The following is a 27954-nucleotide window of genomic DNA, read 5'->3' as shown; positions in this document are numbered from 1 at the left end:
CGCGGCCTTGTCGGAACCGAATCTAATGTATGTGTTAATTTAATTCACACATTTTCGCCATTTCCATGTTAAAAATATTTCAGGCATATGACAAGTTCCTAATTGCGAGATCAATTATGGTTGTTAAAATTAGATGCATTGTTTTTGTGCCGCTATTGCTACCGGCTGTTAAGTCTTATTTATAAAACGTTTTAAACTTTCGTGATTCTCACTCATAGTCAAAATACCACAAACGGGACTTATCACGCTATTATTACACAAGTAATATTTACCTCGACGAAATCCTGGAATCGAAATTCTGTCCACGGAACGTCATTTTTACTCAAGAATGGTACGTGAAGCGGTTGAAATAAAAAAGCATAAGAATTTCAACCGTGACGATGGGTATAAGCTTTCATCTTCGTGGAATCCGGTTATTAATAAGTGTCGGCGTCGGGATGAATGTTCGGAGGGACGATCGGACGTTGTTAGTGTTGTGTGTTGGTGTGATAGGGTGACTAATAAAAGGGACCAAGTGCGGGTAGTTCGTGATACGAGTGCCGGCACTATTAGTGATCAAGTGCGGGTAGTTCCAAGAACTCGCGCTGCTAGGCAGACTTGACACCCCACACTTCAGTCTACTCGTGACCACGGCAACTGTAACGTTGCCGAAACGTCGAGGTAAATATTACTTGTGTAATAATAGCGTGATAAGTCCCGTTTGTGGTATTTTGACTATAAGTCTTATTTAATCGGCGTGAGAAATATCATACGAGTTTCTTACATTGAGTGGCCACATGGTATATTTTTAAGGGATCATGAATTATGTATTATTTTAAGTTTGATGTCGAAATAAAGTTATGTCTTTGTCTATCAATAATCAACGGCAGTGTCCCGCAACTAACATGATATTTCTCCTTTTTTATGAATGGCAATGTATGTATATAGTAAATCCTTCATTATGCGTTAAAAAACCATACATAATGACCAGCATTACGACATTGGATTCTATTATGAACACGGCAGTATCGTAATGAGATTTCATACATCATTACAGTACCGGTGCAGTGGGGGGTGCAGGGCGCACGAGCAGGCCCAGGTCGTCGGGCGCACAGCGGGCGCAGGTCGTGGGGCTGACATACCTAGTTCTCGTTAATGCAGGCCATTCTCAATCGTTCTTGAACGCATGACAGATGATTTAATATATGGATGTAAAGTAGATAAAATATTGTATGCACTCATGTGACCCTATCATGCCTCGCTATGCTACGCCTCGTTTCATAAAAACACTCGTGTTTTAAGGACCCCTATTACAATACAGTTGCATAAATAACTATTTCAATTGAAGTATCGTTAAAAACGTGCCTACTCTTTTTTCAAAGGGCTGTTCACACCCGTATTACTCCTTATTAAAGAAAAATTGATTCCTCCCCTAGACGTAAAATGAGGATGATATTTTTGTCTCGTTTAAACTCATAGGTCGGCGCCACACTTGACGGAAATTCCGTCGCGTATCTGCCGGAAGATCGGTCGTTCCGCGTAGTATGCAATAAGTCCGTCAAATTTCCGTCAAGTGTGGCACCGGCCATAGTGTAAAATTTAGTTTGGATGGAACTTCTTAGCAACTTCAATATATAGAAGTTGCAATAATAATGGGTGTGTACCTATACCACACCACACACGTACGCGGAGCTAATATTGCGAATCTGGCTTGCATTTACCATTGCAGCGGTATCCAATATCCAATGCTTCTATATTAAAATGGTAATACATCTTACACAATCGTTTTAACAGTAAATAAGGTTTTTTATTAGGTATAACTTCAATTCAAATTTTATTGCATAGTTATGAGTTTTTTTATATAGATATTAAATAGAATTTGTTTACAGTACAATGTCATGCCCTGCCTTGGAAAGGCGTATAATATTCTATCTAAGTAATAAATAAATAATACATGAGAACCCCGAATTAAATAAAAACTAAAATCAGAGTAGAAACACTGTTCCTTAAGCCACCTGAGCAGCTTTTATTTCAGTTATTTAATAAGCAGATCTTGAATTTTTTTCACATCTACTAATAAAATACATATATAAAACAAAAAGCATAAGCTAAATAGTCAAAAAATACAACAAATGGCATACCTACCGATGACAAGCCTCGTCATCTTACACATCTAAATTAATTTAAAATCCATTTGCTAATCATAAACCGTCTTTCATTAACAAATCCCTCCGCCAAAAGCATTATCATATATAATTTAATAGATACAACTCCAACGAAATGATAGTCTTGTATTTCCTTCTGACCCTTAAGTTAGATGTAATATTTCGAATCCTGGCTACACACTTCCAACATCTTTGGGTACTTCCGTGGCCCCTAGTTATATGTGTCCCATGGGTAAGGGGCAGTAAAAGGTGGTAGGCAGCATTTGCCCATTCTATACGTTCTGCACTACCTAGTAAGGTTAAGCGAATGCTGGTCACGTTTTTACTATTAAGGTAACATTAAGGAATTAGGGTACGTAAGGGTATTGCATAAAATGTAGATCAGAATGAATTTTATCATATGATCAATAATGATCATACATACACAGCACAGCTAGTAACTAAACAAACTGATTCTTGTCTCAGGTTCCAACTCACTATGATTCCTTGGCAAAAAACAGAATGTTAATATGACATTAGTAGCACAAAGGTTCCACCCCGGTATACTCGCATGATTCAGTTTATTCGACTATAAGTACTTAAGCTTAGCGTTATTGCTTGCTTAGTTAAGTGTCTGTATAACTCCTTATTATACACAAAACAGATGAAAATAACAGTTTACGTACAAAGACAAAGGCGAACTACTTCTACTACTATAATGTTGTTTATATCGATGTATTTCTATTATCATATTATCAGCCTATAGGTACATACATATATTTGAGTAGGTACATTAATTTTTTTTTAATTAACAATCTTTTGAGTAATATCTCAGGCACTTCATCATCACAGCCACAGGCCTCTTCTCAGAATGAGAGGACTCGGATTCAGTGCGAATTAGGAACTTCACATGCATCGTTGAATTTCTTCGCAGGTTTGTGTATGTTTACTGCAAAAGTTCGTGGTAAATTGAAAATTATATTTTGCGCATTAATTTCGGAAAGCTCAGAGGTGCGAGCGAAGATTTGAACCCATGATCTGGTTGAGAGGTCATAGGTCAATCCACTAGGCCACCACGGCGGCTTAAGGCTCTGGTACTTGAAATAGATTTAAATTATCAAGCAGTATTATTTATTTTTACTATTCGCGGTATGTATTTATGTGTGTTATGTCTATATTTAACAATTTACGTTGGTACCTACTTACAATACTTATACATGGTCGACTATATAAATATGAACTTACCTAACGCTTCAAAAATATGTTCCACAGACTCTTATTCCCATGACATAAGGCCTTGATAACATATTTTTGAGAATCCGTTTGTGAGTCGATTGAATACAAATTTTTACACTTGATTATTATAATTGTACAATATTGTCAAGTACCAAAATTTATTTTTTTGCAAAATTTCATTACTATGGTTTGCCAACATGAACACATTTTAAGCACGCCTAAAATATAATTTTTCTACGAACTGATATGAATATTTAACATATATTAAACAGATGTCTCCTAGTTTTTGTGCTAACGCAGTATGAGTTTAGCTATAAAAATAAGCACCAACCTAACTAAATGGAAAAATACCTCGTCAGCGTTGGTATTCAAATCTAGCTTTTATTAAACTTGCCAGTACTGTATTCCGAGCACATTTTTATTCTATGTCTTTTTTTATAACAAGTTGTGCACCGTGTGGCCATTGTATTCGAAAGATGTTATTTAGATAAAAGTTTTAAATAAACATTTAGCGAAAAGTGGTTGTCCTGGTCCTCGCAAATATAACAACATTTTACGTTCATAAAATAAAAAAGATGCTATTGTTGAGTTGTTTATCTGCACTGCACTTAAACCAGTTAATGGTTAATTGTGTTAATATACAATTCAAGATAGTAGGTACTCGAACTATGCCTTACTTATGTAACTGTGAAAGTAATATACTCAACGCCGTATTTAGATTCCAAAAAAGTTACCAAAGATGGCCGAACGTCATTGTCACAAGTGTCATTGTAATTGTGACGTTCCAGATGTAACCAACACATGCACATTAATAAAAAAATAGTCTTATAATATTTTATTTTTATTTAGACCAATTTAGACCTTAAATGGGTACCGGCAACAGAAAACTTAACAGGAAACAAATCTCAAGAACGAAAATTACCACGAGTATAGAAAGCATTCGATCAATCCAAACGTCAGACCATATTATGAAGTGCAAAATTCGAACTGCGTAACTTGCCATCCCGCTGGCGCTTAAATTATTTAATACGAGAGTCAGAGGGACAATACCAATAAGATACGAACATCGAGTTACGAATTTCGTGGTTGTCCCCCAGCTGCCGAATAAAGTGTTGCAACTGTAATATGAACTTTTCTTCTACAAAACAGTTTCAACAGTTACAGTTTCAACATCTGTTGGTGAAATTAATATTTAAGTACATTAAATTATTTATTAATGCAGTTGCATTTAATTTTAGCTTTACAATTATATATAAATAAATTACTTATGTACATTATTTAGAAAAGTTAAAACTTACCGATGCAAAACTTTTTCATTTTATTGGCAACACATGAGTAGTTTTTTTGGAATCTATATACGGCGTTGAGTATATGCTGAGTTTGACTTAAAAAAGCAGAAATTAAATCGGATGTCCATGCAGTTTAATTTTAACTGACTTTACTGACATAATATGTATAACCCAACCTAACCAACTTAAGACATAGTTATTAAGTATGTTTTCATAATGGAAACATAATAAAAATAAGATAAAAAAATAGATAGTAAATAAATAAGAAATAGATGTAAAAACTGTTAGTACCTATAAGACAATTTAGCAATAAATAGAATAAATAATCGAGATTGTCTCGAACCCCTCCATAAGCAATAAAGGTCCCGTCTTCTGTTTTGTTTCCCTGGTGTCCTAATAAGTTAGCAAGTAGAGCTGTAGGTGGGAAACTCACCCACAAAAGAGCAACAGATATGATGGATGAAAGAAAGATACCGTATGAAGAATGAAAGTACGAGAAGTAGCAAAAACGAGAACTGGTATGAATGAAATTTCGATTAGTACAGGCCTCGACGACATGTAGGGGCTACCCTGAGAAAAAAAAACCTAACCAACTTAGAAGGATTAAGAAACCCACGAAAATTCAATATTTCAAAAGCGGCTGAACCGATTCTTATCAAGCATTGCTAGTACCACTGCAAGGAAACTCGCTTTCACGTGAAAAGAAACCGCGTCGAAATAGGTCCATCGCTTGAGAGCTGCGATTCCGCAGATAGACAATAATTGGCGTCAAACCTATAACACCCCTTTGTGCGTCAGGAAAAATTATTCAATATGACATAGATTTCGTATGTAAAATTTAAATACTTTTAATTTTGTTGTTTAATTTTTTATGTCGTACTTAAATACATAGCTTGGTTTGCGGTAGCTTGAAGATAAATAATTATAATATATTAGAGCGTGTATTTGAAGGTCTTTTTATAACGTGTTGAGAAAATTAAGGCGTAAAAGATTGAATAAAATTAATAATTCATAGATGTGCTTGTCAGTATTTGAACCCTTGACCCTTGTTATGGTTTTGTCAAGGTAAGGGTCGGGACAAGTCTTCCTAATCCGCTTTATTAAATGGAATTAAACTCTGTTTGTCTTGTTAAATTGAATTTGATTTTACCGTAGGTACGTCCATGCATTTTTTTAAAGTATTTTTTAAGTGTGTATCCTCATAATTGCAGAATTCGGACATGTTTCAGATCTTATCAAGCGATTGTGACTGGAATAATAATTTGGATAGCCATTAAAATATTCTCGTCCGAAAGATAACTGTTCAGTGGAGTCCGGTCATATGGTACCTAACATATTTTGTAGGAGATAGCGGGGCGTGGGCAAAATGTCATATTCGTGAAATTTATTGAAATGAATTTGGATATAACTACGATAACATTTATTTTAATCTTATTAAAATGCAAGCAGTAGCGGAAAGTTTCCGTTTCAAAGAAGTAGATGGATGTTAAAATTAAGGTTCCCTTCTGCAAGTTTCATTATCTTTTTGGTACTCTTGAGCACTAACTTTGAGTTTCATTTTGCTAAACTAATTGCAGATATAGGTACACACAATCGCGAGAGTGTTGACAATGATGTCGAAACACTCCGCTTTGATTAGTCTGGGATGGATAAGCACCCCTACGACCGTTAAATATTTGTTATGGGTTATAAAAAGTAGGTAGTTTGGTAATTGTTAATTGGCTTACGGCGGAACCCAGGCAGCGACCATGGAAATAAATATTTTAACAAAATTGAATGTTAAAATTAAGTACCGATTTATCAAGTTGGTACCAGATTCAATTAAAATAATAATAGTGTTTATTCAGTCAGGTTTACTGAAAATGATAAACATCTGTTAGCCGTAAAGAGGTCATTGGCTCTTAAGACTTACTCACGCCTCTGGTTTCCAACAAAAGATGTGAATACTAATGAATTAATTTAAGGAAAAGATCAAACAACATTTTAATCAATGTTTATTAATAAAATTTAAAAGGAGTATTTTATAATAAATAACGTATTTACATAATGCTACCACCGCTCATACTTAAAATTTATAAGGTACCTACTTGAACTTAGAATTTAAAAATTTCTAAATCAGACGAATTGTCGTCGGGAATATCTTCTACGTGAATGATTTTTTCCACGTTTTCATTAAACGTTACGACTGATTTTCGTCTGCTCTTGTTTGCCCTCTCTCCGAATTCATCTTCATCTTCCGAAGTAGCATTGTCTTTAAGCCTGTCTATGGATTGTATTACTATGGGCATGGGAATGTCAGGTGGTGCCATATTTATAATAGTATCGAAAGCCCCCGAAGGATCTAATTCGTCTGAGGTGGAAGGTTTGACTGTGGTGTCTTCTATGGGTGCCTCGAGCATCTCTTGAAGACGCCGCTCACTCCTTTTCAGCTCCTCCAGATTGAGTCTCGGCTTCTTGAGACTTTCAACTTTAGGTAGATCTTCCAAAGGCTCATTTCGCGAAGCTAAACTATTTGCGTCACTGAATTGTTCATAGTTACGTGCCTTTCTCCTGATAACAACGATATAAAGACGTGATTTAGTTTAAGTTATGATAAAACTAGCAAATAATAACACAACGAACGGTACTCTTACCATCTTAGGAAGAACCACACTGCTATAGCCACAATTAGTATGAAGAGCAGGATACTCAGGACTATTGTTGCTACTAATAAGCCTGTATCACGTCCGGCACTGACGGGTATCTCTCGGCCTTCTAGATGATCTTCCAGAGATATTGTGCTGGTAACGTCAATCGCAGCCACATTCTCAGATATATCTCTGAAAGAAGAAAATGAATACAGTTTATGATACCCATGTTTATTTGGGTAGTGGATCGAATCGATAATTATCTTACGTGCTGAGCCGTTCGACTGCCACCGGTTCGCGATCAATTAAACCATAAACATAAAGTTGCAGCGATGCCCCTTCGCTGGTCACTTCTCGTTTGTTTCTCGCATTCGCAGAACTTGTGTCTGTGTCATCAGATATGACCGCGGAGCTGAGGACTTTGACCTCGTATCCCACAGCAGCAGTTAGATTGCTTAAAATGTTGTCTTCATGATCTAGGAATGCATTGCGGACGGTGACCACAGCGATATGACGTGTATCTATTAGTTTTACCTAGAATGAAATAATCAAATATTGTCATAGGTTTCCCCCTGAGAAGCGTTAATGATACATTGTTATGAAAATAAGAAATTGTTTTGACTAAACAAATAAACGTCTACGATGTTAAGGTAAGAATACTTTGCTATGTAATATAAAATGATAAAGGAAAGGTTAAAACTGTGTTTCCAAGTAGATTAAGAATGTATTTCACTACAGTAGAGGTTATGAAGTAAAAAATAGTTGGAATCGGGACATTATATTATCTTATAAAAACTGTGGAAAGGCGAAAAAATAAAAAAAACCAGCCAAGAGTAGAAATACAAGTACAATACATTTGAAAAAATGTTTAGGTTGAAAGTACAGCCGCTGACAAACAAATTACTAGCGAAGTTGTAATTTTTTCACTCACGCTTAAACAATTTTAATTATTTGTTATTGACATTGTGAGTTTGAGATTTGTATGTTTCAACGTAAACGTAAGACATATATTAAATATAATTAATTTTATTATTTATTGTTGTAGCGGCAATATAAATACACATTATGTACCTATAAATTTAAGCCCTATCCATTACGGTTCTAGAGATACAGCCCTATGACAGCGGACATGGACAATGTAGCCACGATATTAAAAGGTTCTATTTGTCACCCTTCAGGTGTGGAATCCTAAAAAGTAAAAGTGGGGGAATTTTTTATTTTCAAATATGCCTAATAATGTATGTAGTTCAGAAATCTAATTACAATGGTTCAATTAGTCACCAAATGTTTATTTTATAAATGTAAATTATTTGAAATACGAATAAAGTAAAATTTAAAACACAATTTACTTTATTTTGGCTCGCTAAATTGTTCAATGTTGACGGGAAAGCATTGTATCTTAAATTTGACTACCATACCATACCTAGAAACACATTAAAAGAGATTATAATTATGTATTAGTGTTTAATATACATTCATGACACTACATCAAAGTACATTTACAAATTTATGTGAGATACGAAAACTCAACACAATTATAATTATGCATGAAATTGGAATGACTAGGAGATGATGATAGGTTTAAGTGATGAGCTAGTAGAGTTTTTTAATTTGTTTGATACTTTCCCATATTTATCTTACCATAAGTTCCATGGACGTAGTGAGACCATCCTCTCGTCCATTGAGGTCAGTAACGGACACGGTCAAGACTTCTTCGTCAGTCAGAGTGGCTCCGTCACGTACGTGCACGGATCCCGTCGAGGACGCCACGGCGAGCACAGGCTCCGGACTCCAGAACTGCAGTTGTGCATTCTCACCAACATCCGCGTCAGTAGCCTAAGGAAATTCGATACGCCCATAAAACGTCTGAGCATTCCACCGCTTGACTTGAGATTGGAGTCACGGAAAGAAGCGTGACTTTTTTGCGAGAACATTCGCAACAACAGCTTAACCATTAGGTACCCGCACATTTGGTATGGAAATTAGTTTTTCTCTCAGCTGCGCTTAAAGGGTAAATTCAAAGCGGAGATTTATTTGCAAGTAGTTTGAAACATGGAATAATAAAAAAGATAATGTGAAACTAAACATTATTACTTACTTTTAATTCGACTAAAGCTCGTGGAAGCACAACCTCTTCGAGTTCAGGAATCGGATAGCCGACTACAATGGGTTCATTTTCATATCCAATAAATACGGGATAGTTATCGTTGATATCGTTCACTATCAAGTTGACGAAGCTCCTTCTAGAGTTGTATAGAATCGTGTCAGTGAGTATCCATTTATTGCTCCCGTAGTCGTAGGGACCTAGCAAGTCATGTCTGGAACTTGTGCTTAACGAGCGTTTAACTCGTGTCTGTGTGTCACTAGGACACTCTAAAACAAGTTCCACTTGTATTTGGGATAAAGCCATGAAAGCTATACGCGGGTCCTCTCTGTCAATTCGTCTCGCGTGGAGTCCATTTTCATCAACGTACAACCAGTCATGTTCGGGTGGCCAGCGGTTGGTGAGTCTGTAAGTGCATCCTGATTGAGTTGCACTGTCGAGAACGACCAGATTATCGTGGGGCTCCTCTTCATCTCTGTCTAAGATAATAAGAGGAGGCAGAGCGTGGTCGTCATCACCACATGTAGCGGTTACTTCTACTGTTAGTTGAACCTGTTAAGAAATATAAATTACATTTAACAAACAGCGAATAAGCCAAGTTACAAACAAAATCTTGGTATTTCAAACACTGCAGAGAAACAATGAGTCAAGATTCAAGTTAACGCTGCAATCGATTTGCAGCTTATATCGCTAGAAGTTTACAAATGTAGCTTCCGTTTTCAAACTAGAATATTTTAAAGAAAACAAGTTATTAAATTTAAAAACAGACTAGACATGAGTAGGTAGTTTTGAGTTATATAGGTACGAACTATTTGTGAAGGACTAAGTCAGTGATTCATACCGAGGCTGTGGCTTGTACTTGTGTGATGACAGAAGTTGCAGTAACTTCGAAACTGTATACGCCTGTATTAGTTGGTGCTGACAGGTGAATCTCTCCTTCTCCAGTAATCGAAACACGCTCTTGCAGATGTACTAAAACAAGAATGCGATATCAAATCAGCATACTTAATTTATTTAACGTGGCAAAGATATTATTTTAGTGTGACGAATGACAATAATTTATTTACCTCATAAATAACAAAGATAAGGGAATGAAGCAAAAGTGCCTGCCTTTTTTTGGAATACATAACTTTGTTTCGTGCTCGTCGGTTAGCAATACGTGTGGGAGTTTAAGGTCGATGGATTTGCTTTTTTTACAATCTACCTGGCGTTCAATTGTTGACTTATTTCCTTTTCAAAACGATACCTTCAAAAAGAGTTGGTAAAATTATCGAGATTTAGTTTAAGTACCTAATCAATTTATCAACTATAAACTATTAACTCCTTCAACGTTTAGCAAATACGCATTTATACGCAATCTGTTGTAAAGATTATGGTAATATTTGAAATTGGACCCGTCGCCTTAATTTTCTATTTAAGAAATGACATGATCTGTTTCTCGAGCCACGAACACAAAAGACGGGATGCTATCGCAAAGCCCCTTAGTCTGTCCGACGATGTACGACGTTCATCTCTTTAAAAGGCTCCATGGATATTTTGAATAGAGTGGATAATCTTAAGTAATAAGAACCGTGTATTTTTAGCTCTAACTTAAAACTCGAAAAAAATATTTTATTCTCAAAACAGTCAACTGGTAAATGTAATTATTAATCAAGTATCCAACGAGCACGCATTGCTTTCTTTCAGTCTTAATCTATTTTATTTTTCTAAAAAAAGGTATAACCACAAATCCAGTGCAGAAAATACTTTTTAAACTGGCAAACGCCTAAATTATGCGTAACACCTGTCTGCAATGTGTGTTTGCTAATGCTTCAAAAGAAGGCGCACAATTTTATTGCATAAGACAACAACGAATTGTGACTTAGGTCTTATAATATAACCATTTTGCACTAGCTGTTGATACAGCTAATTGATCCGCTAAATACATAATGACTAAGGATATTAGATTATGTATTTTCGGATAAGCAGGTACTTATATTCGATAGCTCATTGATTACTTTACTACACAGGCTAATCGTTCGAATGGTATGTCTTTCTTGCAATTAAGTTATTTATGTCTCCTGATAACTTTTTACATCCATAGTGAGATAAGTTTATTCATCGGCAAATTTAGCCTAAAATGTTTCCAGATAATGAAATAAAGAGACATTTCGGTAAACTCTTAACTAAATACACATCGACTTCTACTACATATTATGTTGTACCTTTTATCCTTGAATTATTGATGACTCTCAGTATTTTTAGCCAGCAATCTTTCAAGGGACACGGCCCCAATTATTTTGCTCCAGCATGTCGCCAATTGCTTATATTAGGGTTGCGTAGTACAGTCAAGTGCAAAAATATGTAACGATTCGAACCACTCAAAAATATGCTACGGCCTTATTACGCCTTATTACCATAGAGTACATCATTTTAAAGGATTAGATAAGTCCATATTTTTTCACTTGACTGTACAAATAAGAACTATTATTATCTCTGATTAACATTATTAATTCCGTTCTATTTTTAACTGACTTTAAAAAGGAAAAGTTCTATTCCACTTCCATTATTTGATGTTTACCTATTTTTTTGTTTGTTTATGTATGTTCACTGATTACTCCCTCAATTATGGACCGATTTTCAATATATCTTTACCCGAAAGAGTATGCAGTAAATGCGAAAGAGTATTGAAAAAAAAAACAATATAGGTAAATTCAATTTTCAGCCAAATGATTTTTTTTCTTCGCGGAACATTGCCTGTATCTACATATATTTTCGTAATAATACATAGGATATGGCAATTTCAGGAGTTTTCAAATACCCTTTTATATTTATACCTATCTAATCAATGGACATTTATAGTGACCGTATTAATATTCGATATCTTTAAAGCTACAATAATTACAATGACTTGGCAATTGCACATTTGGTACCAATAGATGTCCATGCAGGCTGGTAAAATATTTTGCAAAGACATAACGTCGCAGACGGACGGGATAGAGGCGGCGACCATTCACCGTCAATCTTCCCTAGTATTGTTAGGTTGGTGAGGGATGGGGATCCCTTGCTAGTGCTTACTGGGTCACACGACTAGGTTTCACGTATTACGGATCACCCTCCTCTTTGGCACAGCCGCCGCGGTCTAGGCTGGGGCGGCCGGTGGGTGTCTTAGTGTTAACTAACTCTCTCTACCCTACTGCAAAAATAGCTGGTAAAACCAAATTAAAGCGTGACCTCACATGCATCCCACTTATATACTTTTTCATTCTGCATGAATCTATCCGTGTACTGTTTATTTTCGCAGAACATTCCCCAGGATCCATATCTATCTAGTGTTGTGTTTTTTTTTTTTTTTTATTCGACTGGATGGCAAACGAGCAACTGGGTCTCCTGATGGTAAGAGATCACCATCGCCCATAAACATCTGCAACGCCAGGGGTATTGCAGATGCGTTGCCAACCTAGAGGCCTAAGATGGAATACCTCAGGTGCCAGTAATTTCACCGGCTGTCTTACTCTCCACGCCGAAACACAACAGTGCAAGCACTGCTGCTTCACGGCAGGATTAGCGAAGTTTTTAGTATATTCGACAGTTAAATTTAATCGGCTACTTAATCACATAAAGCGCCTCTGTTCAACAGTGCACGTTTTCCGGTGGATGATGATGATGATAAATAAATAAATAAATAAATATCACGGGACAATTCACACCAATTGACCTAGTCCCAAAGTAAGCTTAGCAAAGTGTGTTATGGGTACTAAGCAACGGATAAATATAATTATATAGATAGATACATACTTAAATACATATTAAACACCCAAGACCCGAGAACAAACATTCGTATTTTTCATACAAATATCTGCCCCGACACGGGAATCGAACCCGGGACCTCAAGCTTCGTAGTCAGGTTCTCTAATCACTAGGCCATCTGGTCGTCAAAATGGTCGTCAATGATGATGATGATGATGAAACTGTATAGGTATAGTCAAGGAGACTGGTCCCTGGGTGGAAATATTTCATAATCAATTTAACTTTCACCATGATTTCTTTGGCAGATGTATGAAATGTCAATATGTCATCAGTTGACCCGATAGTTTCTTTGACTGTATACGTGGAACAAGTCAACTTTTACGGGTGTTTCACCATCCATTGATTAAATTAATTTGACGGATAAAATGTTATGCCGTCACTGTTCGTTTTGTTCGAATAGACGCAAAAGGCATTACATTTATCCGTCAAATAAAATTAATCAATGGGTGGTGAGGTGAAACAGCCCCTTAGTGTTGCTCACCATCATTGACGGCCAGTGCATAGGCTACGCTTTCTCCATTGCTGGCGGCTGCGCTGACGCGTCCAATTACTCCTGTCTGCGCCATGTCTGCTCGCAACACGTACGAAGGCGAACCAAAGATGACCGTCGGGAGCTCAGGAGTTTCTGGTAAAAAAGTATTCAGTTTTCAAACAAAAACAAAAGACAAAAGAGTTGCTATGTATGAAAAAATAAAAACTGTTACACATTAAAAAGTTTCGCCTTGCACGCCAACGCTCCCGGTTGGTATGTGGTAAACCACGCATCACGGAATGTTGAGGAACTGTGTTCGATTCCTTACTCTAGCTATACTTTTCTGATATTATCAATGTGTTCTAGCTTTGAAAAACCGGCCAAGAGCGTGTCGGACACCCCCAAAATAGGGTTTCGTAGCCATTACGGAAAAATTAAGTAATATTTTTCTAAAGATTTCGTATTTAATACGGATTCTTCCAAGTTTAGGTATATATACCTTAGGCTGCTATTTACTCTTAAACTACTAATAATTCTCAAGCAAACTCAGCCGTTATAGTTTTCCTTGACGTTTGATATTACTACCATCCTGAATTTTTCAAATTTTTCCATCCACCGGTTTAGATTTTAGAGAGTGGGGGGGGATGACGCGCGATTTTCATGAAAATTTGCACTTTAAAGTTGAATATTTCGCAAACAAATCACTGAATCCTAGAATGACCTATCCAACAATACACACTATAGGGTTAGATAAAAAAAAATCACCCCCACTTTACGTCTATGGGAGGTAACCTAAAAAAAATTTTTTTTGAAATTTTTATTATACTATTTTGTCGGCATAGTTTACATATATATCCGTACAAAATTACAGCTTTCTAGCATTAATAGTCCCTGAGAAAAAGCCGCGGACGGACGGACAGACAGACAGACATGGCGAAACTATAAGGGTTCCGTTTTTGCCATTTTGGCTCCGGAACCCTAAATAATAAACTTTCTACAGCACGGGGGACGCCATAGTAGAGGTAGCGAGATAAATGGCACAGCCAATCCCAGTGTCAGCTTTAGTAGGTTTGCCTCTAGGGAAGAAAAGGAAAAAGCCAAAAATGCGGTACAGGCAGAAGAAAAATTGCACCAATTTTTGAAACTAACTAATTACGATTTTTTTTGTGTTCATCCTTTGGTTTAGATTTCTAAAAGCAACTCCCAGTACAGGATAACATGTACGTAGTATGATGTTTTATATAATAATGTGGTAAATAAAAACGATAAATCTAAAGGGATAAAGATAACGCTTGTCGTTGATGGATCACAAAACCGTTATCAACTCCGAAAAGTAACGAAACAAAATACCCTAAAATGGAAGGTAATGGACGATTAGGTTCCACATAAAGAGCGGGGGTTGGAGAGCTTTACTCACTTTTTATTATTCTAAACTTCATAATGTGTTTATGAATATAACATTGTTCAGTAATAGTATATACAAGGCATTATTTTTTTATTTTAATATTGAGTATCTCAACGTTTGTTCTTTGTGCTTGTTTCTTTTATTCGTACAATAAAGAGTTTACATAAATACCTACATTATCTATACAGTCATGTCATATTACAGAAAGCCCTAAGTAACTATTAATCCATACTAATATTATAAATGCGAAAGTGTGTGTGTTTGTATGTTTGTCCGTCTTTCACGTCGAAACGGACCGACGGATTGACGTGACTTTTGGTATAGAGATAGTTTATGGACCAGAGAGTGAGGTAGGCTACTTTTTATCCCGGAAAAATGTACAGTTCCCGAGGGAACAGCGCGCGATAACCGAATTCCACACGGGCGAAGCCGCGGGTAATAGCTAGTAATTGTATATAAATTCTTCAGCATATTAATTCGAATAAGTACTTAAAAAAGTACTAACTTTGCTCAGCGGTTAATAGTTTAGGTCAGTAAAATATTCAGCTATGCTAATAACTTTTAAACTAAATCAGACTGTTGTTCATTGTCATCGGTTTTGTACCTTAAACGTACTCTTATTAAATATTCCATTAGGTGCAAACTCGCGATAAATAGCAGCTACAGATCTGTTCACTAACGAAGGCGGACCCCTCGAATATTTTATGTATGTAGTTGTAAAAGCTTCTGAATAACACGTTTATTTGAGTATGTGTGCGTAACGTAACACGAACGTGTTCTTACCTCCTTATTCATAAACGACAATCAAACCTATTTTAGTTAAAATGCCGCTAAAATTCGTTTGTCCTTATCTGTCACTTCGACATTTGTATTTGTTAGAAAGGGACAAAGCATTTGTTAGTTAACATAGGCTTGTTAAGTTTTATGAATAAGGGGGTTAGTCTTTGTCGGAGCTACAGTTACCACACTAAGAAATATTTAATCACGAGATTTATTAGTGATAGAGCACATCAATAATTTATTCATTATCAATTATCATTATAATAGGTTTTACTTGTTTCCTGTTAATATCGATGTGGATAGTCAAGTGCAATTAAGTTCTAAATCACTACAGAATTAATTGTAGACTGAAAACAAAAACCTGTCGGAATACGATTGATCATAACAACATGTACCTAATTACTCGTACTTACAATGCCACTTAAACGTCTCGATAACGAGATTATATTGTTTATTAGTGGAAAGACCCACCGTTGTAGGTACCTAACTTATTATATTGAAGTACTCTCGTTTATTGTTAAGTCTTGGGAACAATATTCAAACAAGTGACAATTAATTAAAAAAAAAACAAAACAATATCCGCAACAGGCTTGAATGAATTCGTATTAGGTTACAACGAAAAATTTCGGAGATCAAAAAAAATATGTTCATTTGGCGACTTAGAAGACTTAGGAGGGCCGTGCTTAAGTACCTAAATGGAAAGCATTCAGGCTAAAAGCTAAGAACATAAAAAAGTGTTATTTTTGTACTAACTCTGCTGCACTGAACAGAAGACAATGCGAAGACATTTGGAGGATTAAGGGGTTAGGTGGGTTTGTAAATTTCAAAAAATCGTTTTTTTGTCTTATTAAATAGTACAACCAATATGTTTAAAATATTCTCCTAAAGTTTCAAATCGATCCGAGTAAAATTCTAAGAGACCCTTCGGAAGTTCCGTCCATCAGGCCACGTCAGTGCAGTGCTTCGTCTCTTAAACGCGTTTATCTCAAAACTCAATTTTTAAGTCGGTGGACACGATTTCTAGAAAAGTTAGGAAGCGATTTTGTTAAAATGTTGCACACATCTTTGAAATAACATTATCTAGTCATTGAACAAAGGTTTTTTTTATTACGACTAATTTTTTCGAGCCAATACATGGCGAATAGTCCATTAAGATAACATTGGACTCTAGAAGGTCACTAAACATTTTTTGTGAAGTCGTAATAATGATGATGATGATGAATAAAACAAGTAATACGACGAAATCATAATTTTGTTACAATACAAATTTTATACATACCTAGTTTAATAACTGGGTTTCGAGGACTCATCCGCTCTCATTCTCTGTTTAAAAATATTCTACTCGTAGTTACTGCTATGAATTTCAAGCTTTTTTCCATTCCAAATTGCATTGAATTTGGTGCAGTGCTTTAGTTGTGAAAAGTGAACTATTCGTATATGATGAAATTTAGATCCAAACTGGCTATCAAAAACTGTACAGATTATATTTTGGGTTAACAATATTACTTATAAACATTCCGTTTCTTGCAGAATGTTCTATACCTCTGCCTTTTTAGATATTTTATAGGAAGACGTTTCTATTTTTAACAAAATAGAAAAAGTTTTTTTTTTAAATGATGATATGAAAAATCGCACTTAATTTTTTTTTATTTGACTGGATGGCAAACGAGCAAGTAGGTCTCCTGATGTTAAGAGATCACCACCGCCCATTAACACAGCACTGCTGCTTCACGGCAGGATTAGCAAGCAAGATGGTGGTAGCAATCCGGGCGGACCTTGCACAAGGTCCTACCACCTGCAACTAATATTAATTATAATTGTGAAAGTTTGTAAGTCGGTATGTTTTTTGTGAAATTTGGTATACAGAAAGTAGAAATCCCGGGGAAGCACATAGAATAGTTTTATCCCGGAAAATTGCATAGTTCCCGCGGGATAGCAATAAACGAATTCTACGCGAACGGAGTCGCGGGCAACAGTTAGTTAATGAATAATTGAAACTAATATTGACGTCTTCGATATTTCAATTAGAATTTAGTTTAGACCTATATAGTATACTAAAGAAATGCAACTTATTAAATGATTTCCTAAAGCGTGCACTATAAAAGAGCCTATTTTCCATCTGTCCATTCTTATATTAAACAGACTGTAGTAGGTTTTGCCGTTGTACGGTAAAAAAATCTAAAGAACGAAATATGAAAGGCACTGGTGGATGAACGATGACAGCGCGAAGATGATCAAAATATCATGTTATTTTATTATTAATAATAATAATGATTAATTGCAAATTAAATCCACAGTTTTGTTAGTGGAGACATTCATTCATTCTTAGGTATAGACTAAGGGTTACTAGTAAAAGTCCTATATCTAATGAATACAATAATAATTTTGTTAAATAAATATGTCACAATCCGTCACGGCGATAAACTATAAAGACTTCAGATCAGAAGTCAAGTCGATTCGATTTGTAGCATTCGAAGATGGCGGATGTAGACAATATCTAATTTTGCTATTTCCGTTTCTTTGGCTAGTTGAAGTATAATTTTGATAGTGTTTAATGCGGCGATTAACCTTAACAGTGAACAGTGATCCCAAAATTTTATATTGCTCTCGTGTCTAACATTTTTAATGCGCAAGTGGTCTCCACGTGGTTTCTGGAATTTTACTATCAAGTTGCAAAAACTACAATCACCGTACAACGTCCCTCTCAAAGAGAGTTTACCTTGACACTGGCGAAATTGTCCTATTAATTAGGACAGAAAAGCCATATTTTAAAAGAGAAGAAGAACTATAAAGATAAAGTAACTGACGTTGTCATGTCAGTTTGTTTACGGTTTGTGCTAGTGTCACCCCTTACGCAGAGCTTTGCGTAATATTCCCTATTAGCTACTAATACTTTTTTTAGCATACATAGTTCTACTGAACGAGCCAAGAATTCGTGATTTTGGACATTACTTGTATAAATTTAAACTCCTCATGTCCTTAAAAAACTTGTACTCCACGTAGTCCATTAAGCAGTTGTTCTAACAATTGATTTGTACTTCATAAAGTACACAAGATCTTACGAGATTATCTATGTTTTTGTCTTGTTCTTACCTGATTGCAGAACATTTAGCAGGAGCACGGCACTGGCTGCGCCAGCGCGCAACTCCAAAGGCACGTGGCTGACATCGTCGGGTAGCGCCAGGTTGCCTACCGCTGCCACTACGACCGCCCCTTCTGTCAGGGAGGCTGCAAACAAGTGCCTGTAATCTGGAGAAACAAAACATTTGTAGTTAAATACTAAGTACTTAATATTACGCAATTATAATTAGCCCTATATTTTCAGACTTACTTATTTTAATTTCCTTGTGTATCTATCTACTGAATGATGAACTCTCAGTGACGACTACAAACTGAATTGTCACCATATTTCCCACTTTATTTTATTATAAGTACTTACATTAATATAATTTCAAATAATTGTCGTTCTTCGTATGCGAGCAACATTATAATTATAATTTTAATAACTAATTAATTGCACTACATAATCAATATTTACAAAAACGACTACAACAAGATGTGAGTAAAAAGTTAATATTGTACAGATTTAAAAAAAAAATAAGTAAAGACGTAGTTATACGTTATGTGTGACACAGAAAATACTTATTTATTACCTCCCAATATTTCAACAGTACTGCCCGTATATCCAGTGACAGTAATGGACTCATGCTGAACGACGTTAACGTTGATCGTTCCTTCATACAGCACCTGCCCAAACGACTCCGTCTCCGTTTCTAATCCTGAGAAATTAAACAATAATTAAAATAAACATCTTTGTTAGGGCAGCATACCTACTTTAAAACTAAACCTATGTTAAGAACGAAAACCACAATACTATGCTATATAAACTAAAAATAATTAAAAAAAACTGAAAATAAAGACACGAAGACGTTTTTCAAACAATGTAAGCTAAACACTGACAGATTCAATATCAGTTTGCAAGATGACACATTCCAATATTTAAATAAGTATTCAGATAAGATAATAATAAAACGACATATAAGATAAAATGTTTAAATATAAGTAGATAAAGGAAAGCGTGAAAAGGAAATTGTGATTGAAGTGTTTCAAAGGAAATACACTAAATTAAACTTCACATTCACAATTGATAACAGATCTGCCATTGACAGGAAATGTTCACAGTTACTAACATGCTAAAAAATAAAATAATTAAATGATCGTAATCCTAAGCAAAAGAACCCAACAAAGAAATCAACAACAACAAAGGGGTTTATCTTACCGTTGATCAACGAAATAACGATTGTGGCCCTCGCGGTGTTGCTGTTTGGTTTCTCTGCAGTGATCACGAAAACTAATTGCTGATTGTTTGCTATGACGGCTGGCGGTATAGCGCCCGATGTTGTGAGCGTGACCAAGTTGCCTTGAACCACGAGCGTGAACCATTGTGCGTGTTCTGTGGAAATGCCACATTACAGTGAAAACAAATAAGTTTTGTCATTTGAAAAGTTATTACTACATACAGCTCTCATAAAGTACACGTACCTCCGTCTAAAGCAAACTGAACGTTTTGATCGTAGCCTTCGTCGAGCGAGATTGCGGTTTCAAACACGAGACCGCCTGCTTCGCTGAACTGCCCAGTGTAGTAGGGCGCGCTGAAAACGAGTTCCTCTAGGGCGACATCTTCTCGTACGACTTCAAACACTACAGCCGTAACCGCTGGTATCGTACCCGGACTTGTCGCTCGTAGTTCGAGCAGCACTATGCGGTTTGCAGGTATGGATTGCTCAGGAATAGCGGCTTGCAGTACGATACTAACTGATGATCCTTGTTGCACGATGTTGAAGTAGTTTGACAGATCTGAAATTGTTTCACTGTGTTTAAAGCCGCTCGGTTGAAAATAAAGCGCTAAGGCACAATAAGATATTTTCATACCTCCGTGTAATGTAAATATAACTGCAGTTGTGTATCCCTCATTCAAGACGATTGGTTCTATAGTTGCAGCATTATTTTCGATTATGCCGAGGTAGCTTGCTCGTTCAAAGCCAAGTACCGCAGCGTCAGTTAAATCTGTAAAACGGGTTAACTTTAATACGGTGCTCGTTTTTCCAAAATGGTTGAGAATGTTAAAGTGACTTCATTTGAAACTTTTAACCTTACCATCGACCAGTGAGATTACTATTGTAGCCCTCGCGGTGTTGCTGTTTGGTTTATCTGCAGTGATCACGAAAACTAATTGCTGATTGTTTGCTATGACGGCTGGCGGTATAGCGCCCGATGTTGTGAGCGTGACCGAGTTGCCTTGAACCACGAGCGTGAACCATTGTGCGTGTTCTGTGGAAATGCCACATTACAGTGAAAACAAATTAAGTTTTGTCATTTGAAAAATTATTACTATATACAGCCCTCATAAATTACACGTACCTCCGTCTAAAGCAAACTGAACGTTTTGATCGTAGCCTTCGTCGAGCGAGATTGCGGTTTCAAACACGAGACCGCCTGCTTCGCTGAACTGCCCGGTGTAGTAGGGCGCGCTGAAAACGAGTTCCTCTAGGGCGACATCGTCGTCTCGTACGACTTCAAACACTACAGCCGTAACCGCTGGTATTGCACCCGGACTTGTCGCTCGTAGTTCGAGCAGCACTATGCGGTTTGCGGGTATGGATTGTTCGGGAATAGCGGCTTGCAGTACGATACTAACTGATGATCCTTGTTGCACGATGTTGAAGTAGTTTGACAGATCTGAAATTGTTTCACTGTGTTTAAAGCCGCTCGGTTGAAAATAAAAAGCAAAGGCACAATAAGATATTTTCATACCTCCGTGTAATGTAAATATAACTGCAGTTGTGTATCCCTCATTCAAGACGATTGGTTCTATAGTTGCAGCATTATTTTCGATTATGCCGAGGTAGCTTGCTCGTTCAAAGCCAAGTACCGCAGCGTCAGATAAATCTGTAAAACGGGTTAACTTTGTTACGGTGCTCGTTTTTCCAAAATGGTTGAGAATGTCAAAGTGACTTCATTTGAAACTTTTAATCTTACCATCGACCAGTGAGATTATTATTGTAGCCCTCGCGGTGTTGCTGTTTGGTTTCTCTGCAGTGATCACGAAAACTAATTGCTGATTGTTTGCTATGACGGCTGGCGGTATAGCGCCCGATGTTGTGAGCGTGACCGAGTTGCCTTGAACCACGAGCGTGAACCATTGTGCGTGTTCTGTGGAAATGCCACATTACAGTGAAAACAAATTAAATTTTGTCATTTGAAAAATTATAACTACATACAGCCCTCATAAATTACACGTACCTCCGTCTAAAGCAAACTGAACGTTTTGATCGTAGCCTTCGTCGAGCGAGATTGCGGTTTCAAACACGAGACCGCCTGCTTCGCTGAACTGCCCAGTGTAGAAGGGCGCGCTGAAAACGAGTTCCTCTGGGGCGACATCGTCTTCTCGTACGACTTCAAACACAACAGCCGTAACCGCTGGTATTGCACCCAGACTTGTCGCTCGTAGTTCGAGCAGCACTATGCGGTTTGCGGGTATGGATTGCTCAGGAATAGCGGCTTGCAGTACGATACTAACTGATGATCCTTGTTGCACGATGTTGAAGTAGTTTGACAGATCTGAAATTGTTTCCTCGAGTTTAAAGCCGCTCGGTTGAAAATAAAGCGCTAAAGCACAATAAGATATTTTCATACCTCCGTGTAATGTAAATATAACTGCAGTTGTGTATCCCTCATTCAAGACGATTGGTTCTATAGTTGCAGCATTATTTTCGATTATGCCGAGGTAGCTTGCTCGTTCAAAGCCAAGTACCGCAGCGTCAGATAAATCTGTAAAACGGGTTAACTTTGTTACGGTGCTCGTTTTTCCAAAATGGTTGAGAATGTCAAAGTGACTTCATTTGAAACTTTTAATCTTACCATCGACCAGTGAGATTACTATTGTAGCCCTCGCGGTGTTGCTGTTTGGTTTATCTGCAGTGATCACGAAAACTAATTGCTGATTGTTTGCTATGACGGCTGGCGGTATAGCGCCCGATGTTGTGAGCGTGACCGAGTTGCCTTGAACCACGAGCGTGAACCATTGTGCGTGTTCTGTGGAAATGCCACATTACAGTGAAAACAAATGAAGTTTTGTCATTTGAAAAATTATTACTACATACAGCGCTCATAAATTACACGTACCTCCGTCTAAACCAAACTGAACGTTTTGATCGTAGCCTTCGTCGAGCGAGATTGCGGTTTCAAACACGAGACCGCCTGCTTCGCTGAACTGCCCAGTGTAGTAGGGCGCGCTGAAAACGAGTTCCTCTAGGGCGACATCGTCTTCTCGTACGACTTCAAACACTACAGCCGTAACCGCTGGTATTGCACCCGGACTTGTCGCTCGTAGTTCGAGCAGCACTATGCGGTTTGCGGGTATGGATTGCTCAGGAATAGCGGCTTGCAGTACGATACTAACTGATGATCCTTGTTGCACGATGTTGAAGTAGTTTGACAGATCTGAAATTGTTTCATTGTGTTTAAAGCCGCTCGGTTGAAAATAAAGCGCTAAGGCACAATAAGATATTTTCATACCTCCGTGTAATGTAAATATAACTGCAGTTGTGTATCCCTCATTCAAGACGATTGGTTCTATAGTTGCAGCATTATTTTCGATTATGCCGAGGTAGCTTGCTCGTTCAAAGCCAAGTACCGCAGCGTCAGTTAAATCTGTAAAACGGGTTTACTTTGTTACGGTGCTCGTTTTTCCAAAATGGTTGAGAATGTTAAAGTGACTTCATTTGAAACTTTTAACCTTACCATCGACCAGTGAGATTACTATTGTAGCCCTCGCGGTGTTGCTGTTTGGTTTCTCTGCAGTGATCACGAAAACTAATTGCTGATTGTTTGCTATGACGGCTGGCGGTATAGCGCCCGATGTTGTGAGCGTCACCGAGTTGCCTTGAACCACGAGCGTGAACCATTGTGCGTGTTCTGTGGAAATGCCACATTACAGTGAAAACAAATGAAGTTTTGTCATTTGAAAAATTATTACTACATACAGCGCTCATAAATTACACGTACCTCCGTCTAAACCAAACTGAACGTTTTGATCGTAGCCTTCGTCGAGCGAGATTGCGGTTTCAAACACGAGACCGCCTGCTTCGCTGAACTGCCCAGTGTAGTAGGGCGCGCTGAAAACGAGTTCCTCTAGGGCGACATCGTCTTCTCGTACGACTTCAAACACTACAGCCGTAACCGCTGGTATTGCACCCGGACTTGTCGCTCGTAGTTCGAGCAGCACTATGCGGTTTGCGGGTATGGATTGCTCAGGAATAGCGGCTTGCAGTACGATACTAACTGATGATCCTTGTTGCACGATGTTGAAGTAGTTTGACAGATCTGAAATTGTTTCCTCGAGTTTAAAGCCGCTCGGTTGAAAATAAAGCGCTAAGGCACAATAAGATATTTTCATACCTCCGTGTAATGTAAATATAACTGCAGTTGTGTATCCCTCATTCAAGACGATTGGTTCTATAGTTGCAGCATTATTTTCGATTATGCCGAGGTAGCTTGCTCGTTCAAAGCCAAGTACCGCAGCGTCAGTTAAATCTGTAAAACGGGTTTACTTTGTTACGGTGCTCGTTTTTCCAAAATGGTTGAGAATGTCAAAGTTACTTCATTTGAAACTTTTAATCTTACCATCGACCAGTGAGATTACTATTGTAGCCCTCGCGGTGTTGCTGTTTGGTTTCTCTGCAGTGATCACGAAAACTAATTGCTGATTGTTTGCTATGACGGCTGGCGGTATAGCGCCCGATGTTGTGAGCGTGACCGAGTTGCCTTGAACCACGAGCGTGAACCATTGTGCGTGTTCTGTGGAAATGCCACATAACAGTGAAAACAAATTAAGTTTTGTCATTTGAAAAATTATTACTACATACAGCCCTCATAAATTACACGTACCTCCGTCTAAAGCAAACTGAACGTTTTGATCGTAGCCTTCGTCGAGCGAGATTGCGGTTTCAAACACGAGACCGCCTGCTTCGCTGAACTGCCCGGTGTAGTAGGGCGCGCTGAAAACGAGTTCCTCTAGGGCGACATCGTCTTCTCGTACGACTTCAAACACTACAGCCGTAACCGCTGGTATTGCACCCGGACTTGTCGCTCGTAGTTCGAGCAGCACTATGCGGTTTGCGGGTATGGATTGCTCAGGAATAGCGGCTTGCAGTACGATACTAACTGATGATCCTTGTTGCACGATGTTGAAGTAGTTTGACAGATCTGAAATTGTTTCCTCGAGTTTAAAGCCGCTCGGTTGAAAATAAAGCGCTAAGGCACAATAAGATATTTTCATACCTCCGTGTAATGTAAATATAACTGCAGTTGTGTATCCCTCATTCAAGACGATTGGTTCTATAGTTGCAGCATTATTTTCGATTATGCCGAGGTAGCTTGCTCGTTCAAAGCCAAGTACCGCAGCGTCAGTTAAATCTGTAAAACGGGTTTACTTTGTTACGGTGCTCGTTTTTCCAAAATGGTTGAGAATGTCAAAGTTACTTCATTTGAAACTTTTAATCTTACCATCGACCAGTGAGATTACTATTGTAGCCCTCGCGGTGTTGCTGTTTGGTTTCTCTGCAGTGATCACGAAAACTAATTGCTGATTGTTTGCTATGACGGCTGGCGGTATAGCGCCCGATGTTGTGAGCGTGACCGAGTTGCCTTGAACCACGAGCGTGAACCATTGTGCGTGTTCTGTGGAAATGCCACATTACAGTGAAAACAAATTAAGTTTTGTCATTTGAAAAATTATTACTACATACAGCCCTCATAAATTACACGTACCTCCGTCTAAAGCAAACTGAACGTTTTGATCGTAGCCTTCGTCGAGCGAGATTGCGGTTTCAAACACGAGACCACCTGCTTCGCTGAACTGCCCGGTGTAGTAGGGCGCGCTGAAAACGAGTTCCTCTAGGGCGACATCGTCTTCTCGTACGACTTCAAACACTACAGCCGTAACCGCTGGTATTGCACCCGGACTTGTCGCTCGTAGTTCGAGCAGCACTATGCGGTTTGCGGGTATGGATTGCTCAGGAATAGCGGCTTGCAGTACGATACTAACTGATGGTCCTTGTTGCACGATGTTGAAGTAGTTTGACAGATCTGAAATTGTTTCATTGTGTTTAAAGCCGCTCGGTTGAAAATAAAGCGCTAAGGCACAATAAGATATTTTCATACCTCCGTGTAATGTAAATATAACTGCAGTTGTGTATCCCTCATTCAAGACGATTGGTTCTATAGTTGCAGCGTTATTTTCGATTATGCCGAGGTAGCTTGCTCGTTCAAAGCCAAGTACCGCAGCGTCAGTTAAATCTGTAAAACGGGTTTACTTTGTTACGGTGCTCGTTTTTCCAAAATGGTTGAGAATGTCAAAGTTACTTCATTTGAAACTTTTAATCTTACCATCGACCAGTGAGATTACTATTGTAGCCCTCGCGGTGTTGCTGTTTGGTTTCTCTGCAGTGATCACGAAAACTAATTGCTGATTGTTTGCTATGACGGCTGGCGGTATAGCGCCCGATGTTGTGAGCGTGACCGTGTTGCCTTGAACCACGAGCGTGAACCATTGTGCGTGTTCTGTAGAAATGCCACATTACAGTGAAAACAAATTAAGTTTTGTCATTTGAAAAATTATTACTACATACAGCCCTCATAAATTACACGTACCTCCGTCTAAAGCAAACTGAACGTTTTGATCGTAGCCTTCGTCGAGCGAGATTGCGGTTTCAAACACGAGACCACCTGCTTCGCTGAACTGCCCGGTGTAGTAGGGCGCGCTGAAAACGAGTTCCTCTAGGGCGACATCGTCTTCTCGTACGACTTCAAACACTACAGCCGTAACCGCTGGTATTGCACCCGGACTTGTCGCTCGTAGTTCGAGCAGCACTATGCGGTTTGCGGGTATGGATTGCTCAGGAATAGCGGCTTGCAGTACGATACTAACTGATGATCCTTGTTGCACGATGTTGAAGTAGTTTGACAGATCTGAAATTGTTTCCTCGAGTTTAAAGCCGCTCGGTTGAAAATAAAGCGCTAAGGCACAATAAGATATTTTCATACCTCCGTGTAATGTAAATATAACTGCAGTTGTGTATCCCTCATTCAAGACGATTGGTTCTATAGTTGCAGCATTATTTTCGATTATGCCGAGGTAGCTTGCTCGTTCAAAGCCAAGTACCGCAGCGTCAGTTAAATCTGTAAAACGGGTTTACTTTGTTACGGTGCTCGTTTTTCCAAAATGGTTGAGAATGTCAAAGTGACTTCATTTGAAACTTTTAATCTTACCATCGACCAGTGAGATTACTATTGTAGCCCTCGCGGTGTTGCTGTTTGGTTTATCTGCAGTGATCACGAAAACTAATTGCTGATTGTTTGCTATGACAGCTGGCGGTATAGCGCCCGATGTTGTGAGCGTGACCGAGTTGCCTTGAACCACGAGCGTGAACCATTGTGCGTGTTCTGTAGAAATGCCACATTACAGTGAAAACAAATTAAGTTTTTTCATTTGAAAAATTATTACTACATACAGCCCTCATAAATTACACGTACCTCCGTCTAAAGCAAACTGAACGTTTTGATCGTAGCCTTCGTCGAGCGAGATTGCGGTTTCAAACACGAGACCGCCTGCTTCGCTGAACTGCCCGGTGTAGTAGGGCGCGCTGAAAACGAGTTCCTCTAGGGCGACATCGTCTTCTCGTACGACTTCAAACACTACAGCCGTAACCGCTGGTATCGCACCCGGACTTGTCGCTCGTAGTTCGAGCAGCACTATGCGGTTTGCGGGTATGGATTGCTCAGGAATAGCGGCTTGCAGTACGATACTAACTGATGATCCTTGTTGCACGATGTTGAAGTAGTTTGACAGATCTGAAATTGTTTCCTCGAGTTTAAAGCCGCTCGGTTGAAAATAAAGCGCTAAGGCACAATAAGATATTTTCATACCTCCGTGTAATGTAAATATAACTGCAGTTGTGTATCCCTCATTCAAGACGATTGGTTCTATAGTTGCAGCATTATTTTCGATTATGCCGAGGTAGCTTGCTCGTTCAAAGCCAAGTACCGCAGCGTCAGTTAAATCTGTAA

The 27954-nt window shown here is 38.1% G+C and overlaps 1 protein-coding gene across 1 annotated transcript in view; it reads right to left on the bottom strand.

The window, feature by feature from the left end:
* Positions 1–6625: 6625 nt before the first annotated feature.
* LOC141433359 (uncharacterized) overlaps positions 6626–27954 on the bottom strand; it is a 42442-nt gene continuing 21113 nt past the window's right edge. Inside the window, exons 32-67 of the mRNA XM_074095357.1 lie at positions 27814–27948; positions 27421–27738; positions 27157–27330; positions 26932–27066; positions 26539–26856; positions 26275–26448; positions 26050–26184; positions 25657–25974; positions 25393–25566; positions 25168–25302; positions 24775–25092; positions 24511–24684; positions 24286–24420; positions 23893–24210; positions 23629–23802; positions 23404–23538; positions 23011–23328; positions 22747–22920; positions 22522–22656; positions 22129–22446; positions 21865–22038; positions 21640–21774; positions 21247–21564; positions 20983–21156; positions 20758–20892; positions 20368–20682; positions 20105–20278; positions 19479–19604; positions 18919–19074; positions 13650–13793; positions 10221–10351; positions 9374–9931; positions 8917–9111; positions 7544–7809; positions 7282–7467; positions 6626–7198 (exon numbers count right to left, since the gene is read on the bottom strand). Coding sequence (XP_073951458.1) covers positions 6742–7198; positions 7282–7467; positions 7544–7809; positions 8917–9111; positions 9374–9931; positions 10221–10351; positions 13650–13793; positions 18919–19074; positions 19479–19604; positions 20105–20278; positions 20368–20682; positions 20758–20892; positions 20983–21156; positions 21247–21564; positions 21640–21774; positions 21865–22038; positions 22129–22446; positions 22522–22656; positions 22747–22920; positions 23011–23328; positions 23404–23538; positions 23629–23802; positions 23893–24210; positions 24286–24420; positions 24511–24684; positions 24775–25092; positions 25168–25302; positions 25393–25566; positions 25657–25974; positions 26050–26184; positions 26275–26448; positions 26539–26856; positions 26932–27066; positions 27157–27330; positions 27421–27738; positions 27814–27948 — 7859 coding nt within the window. The 3' untranslated portion in view covers positions 6626–6741. The remainder of the gene's footprint in view (positions 7199–7281; positions 7468–7543; positions 7810–8916; positions 9112–9373; positions 9932–10220; positions 10352–13649; positions 13794–18918; positions 19075–19478; positions 19605–20104; positions 20279–20367; positions 20683–20757; positions 20893–20982; positions 21157–21246; positions 21565–21639; positions 21775–21864; positions 22039–22128; positions 22447–22521; positions 22657–22746; positions 22921–23010; positions 23329–23403; positions 23539–23628; positions 23803–23892; positions 24211–24285; positions 24421–24510; positions 24685–24774; positions 25093–25167; positions 25303–25392; positions 25567–25656; positions 25975–26049; positions 26185–26274; positions 26449–26538; positions 26857–26931; positions 27067–27156; positions 27331–27420; positions 27739–27813; positions 27949–27954) is intronic.

This window comes from Choristoneura fumiferana, chromosome 12, assembly GCF_025370935.1.
Source record: "Choristoneura fumiferana chromosome 12, NRCan_CFum_1, whole genome shotgun sequence".
In the NCBI taxonomy this organism is placed as follows: domain Eukaryota; kingdom Metazoa; phylum Arthropoda; class Insecta; order Lepidoptera; family Tortricidae; genus Choristoneura; species Choristoneura fumiferana.
The sequence above is the reverse complement of the archived record's forward strand: the minus strand, read 5'-3'. Positions and strand labels throughout refer to the sequence as shown.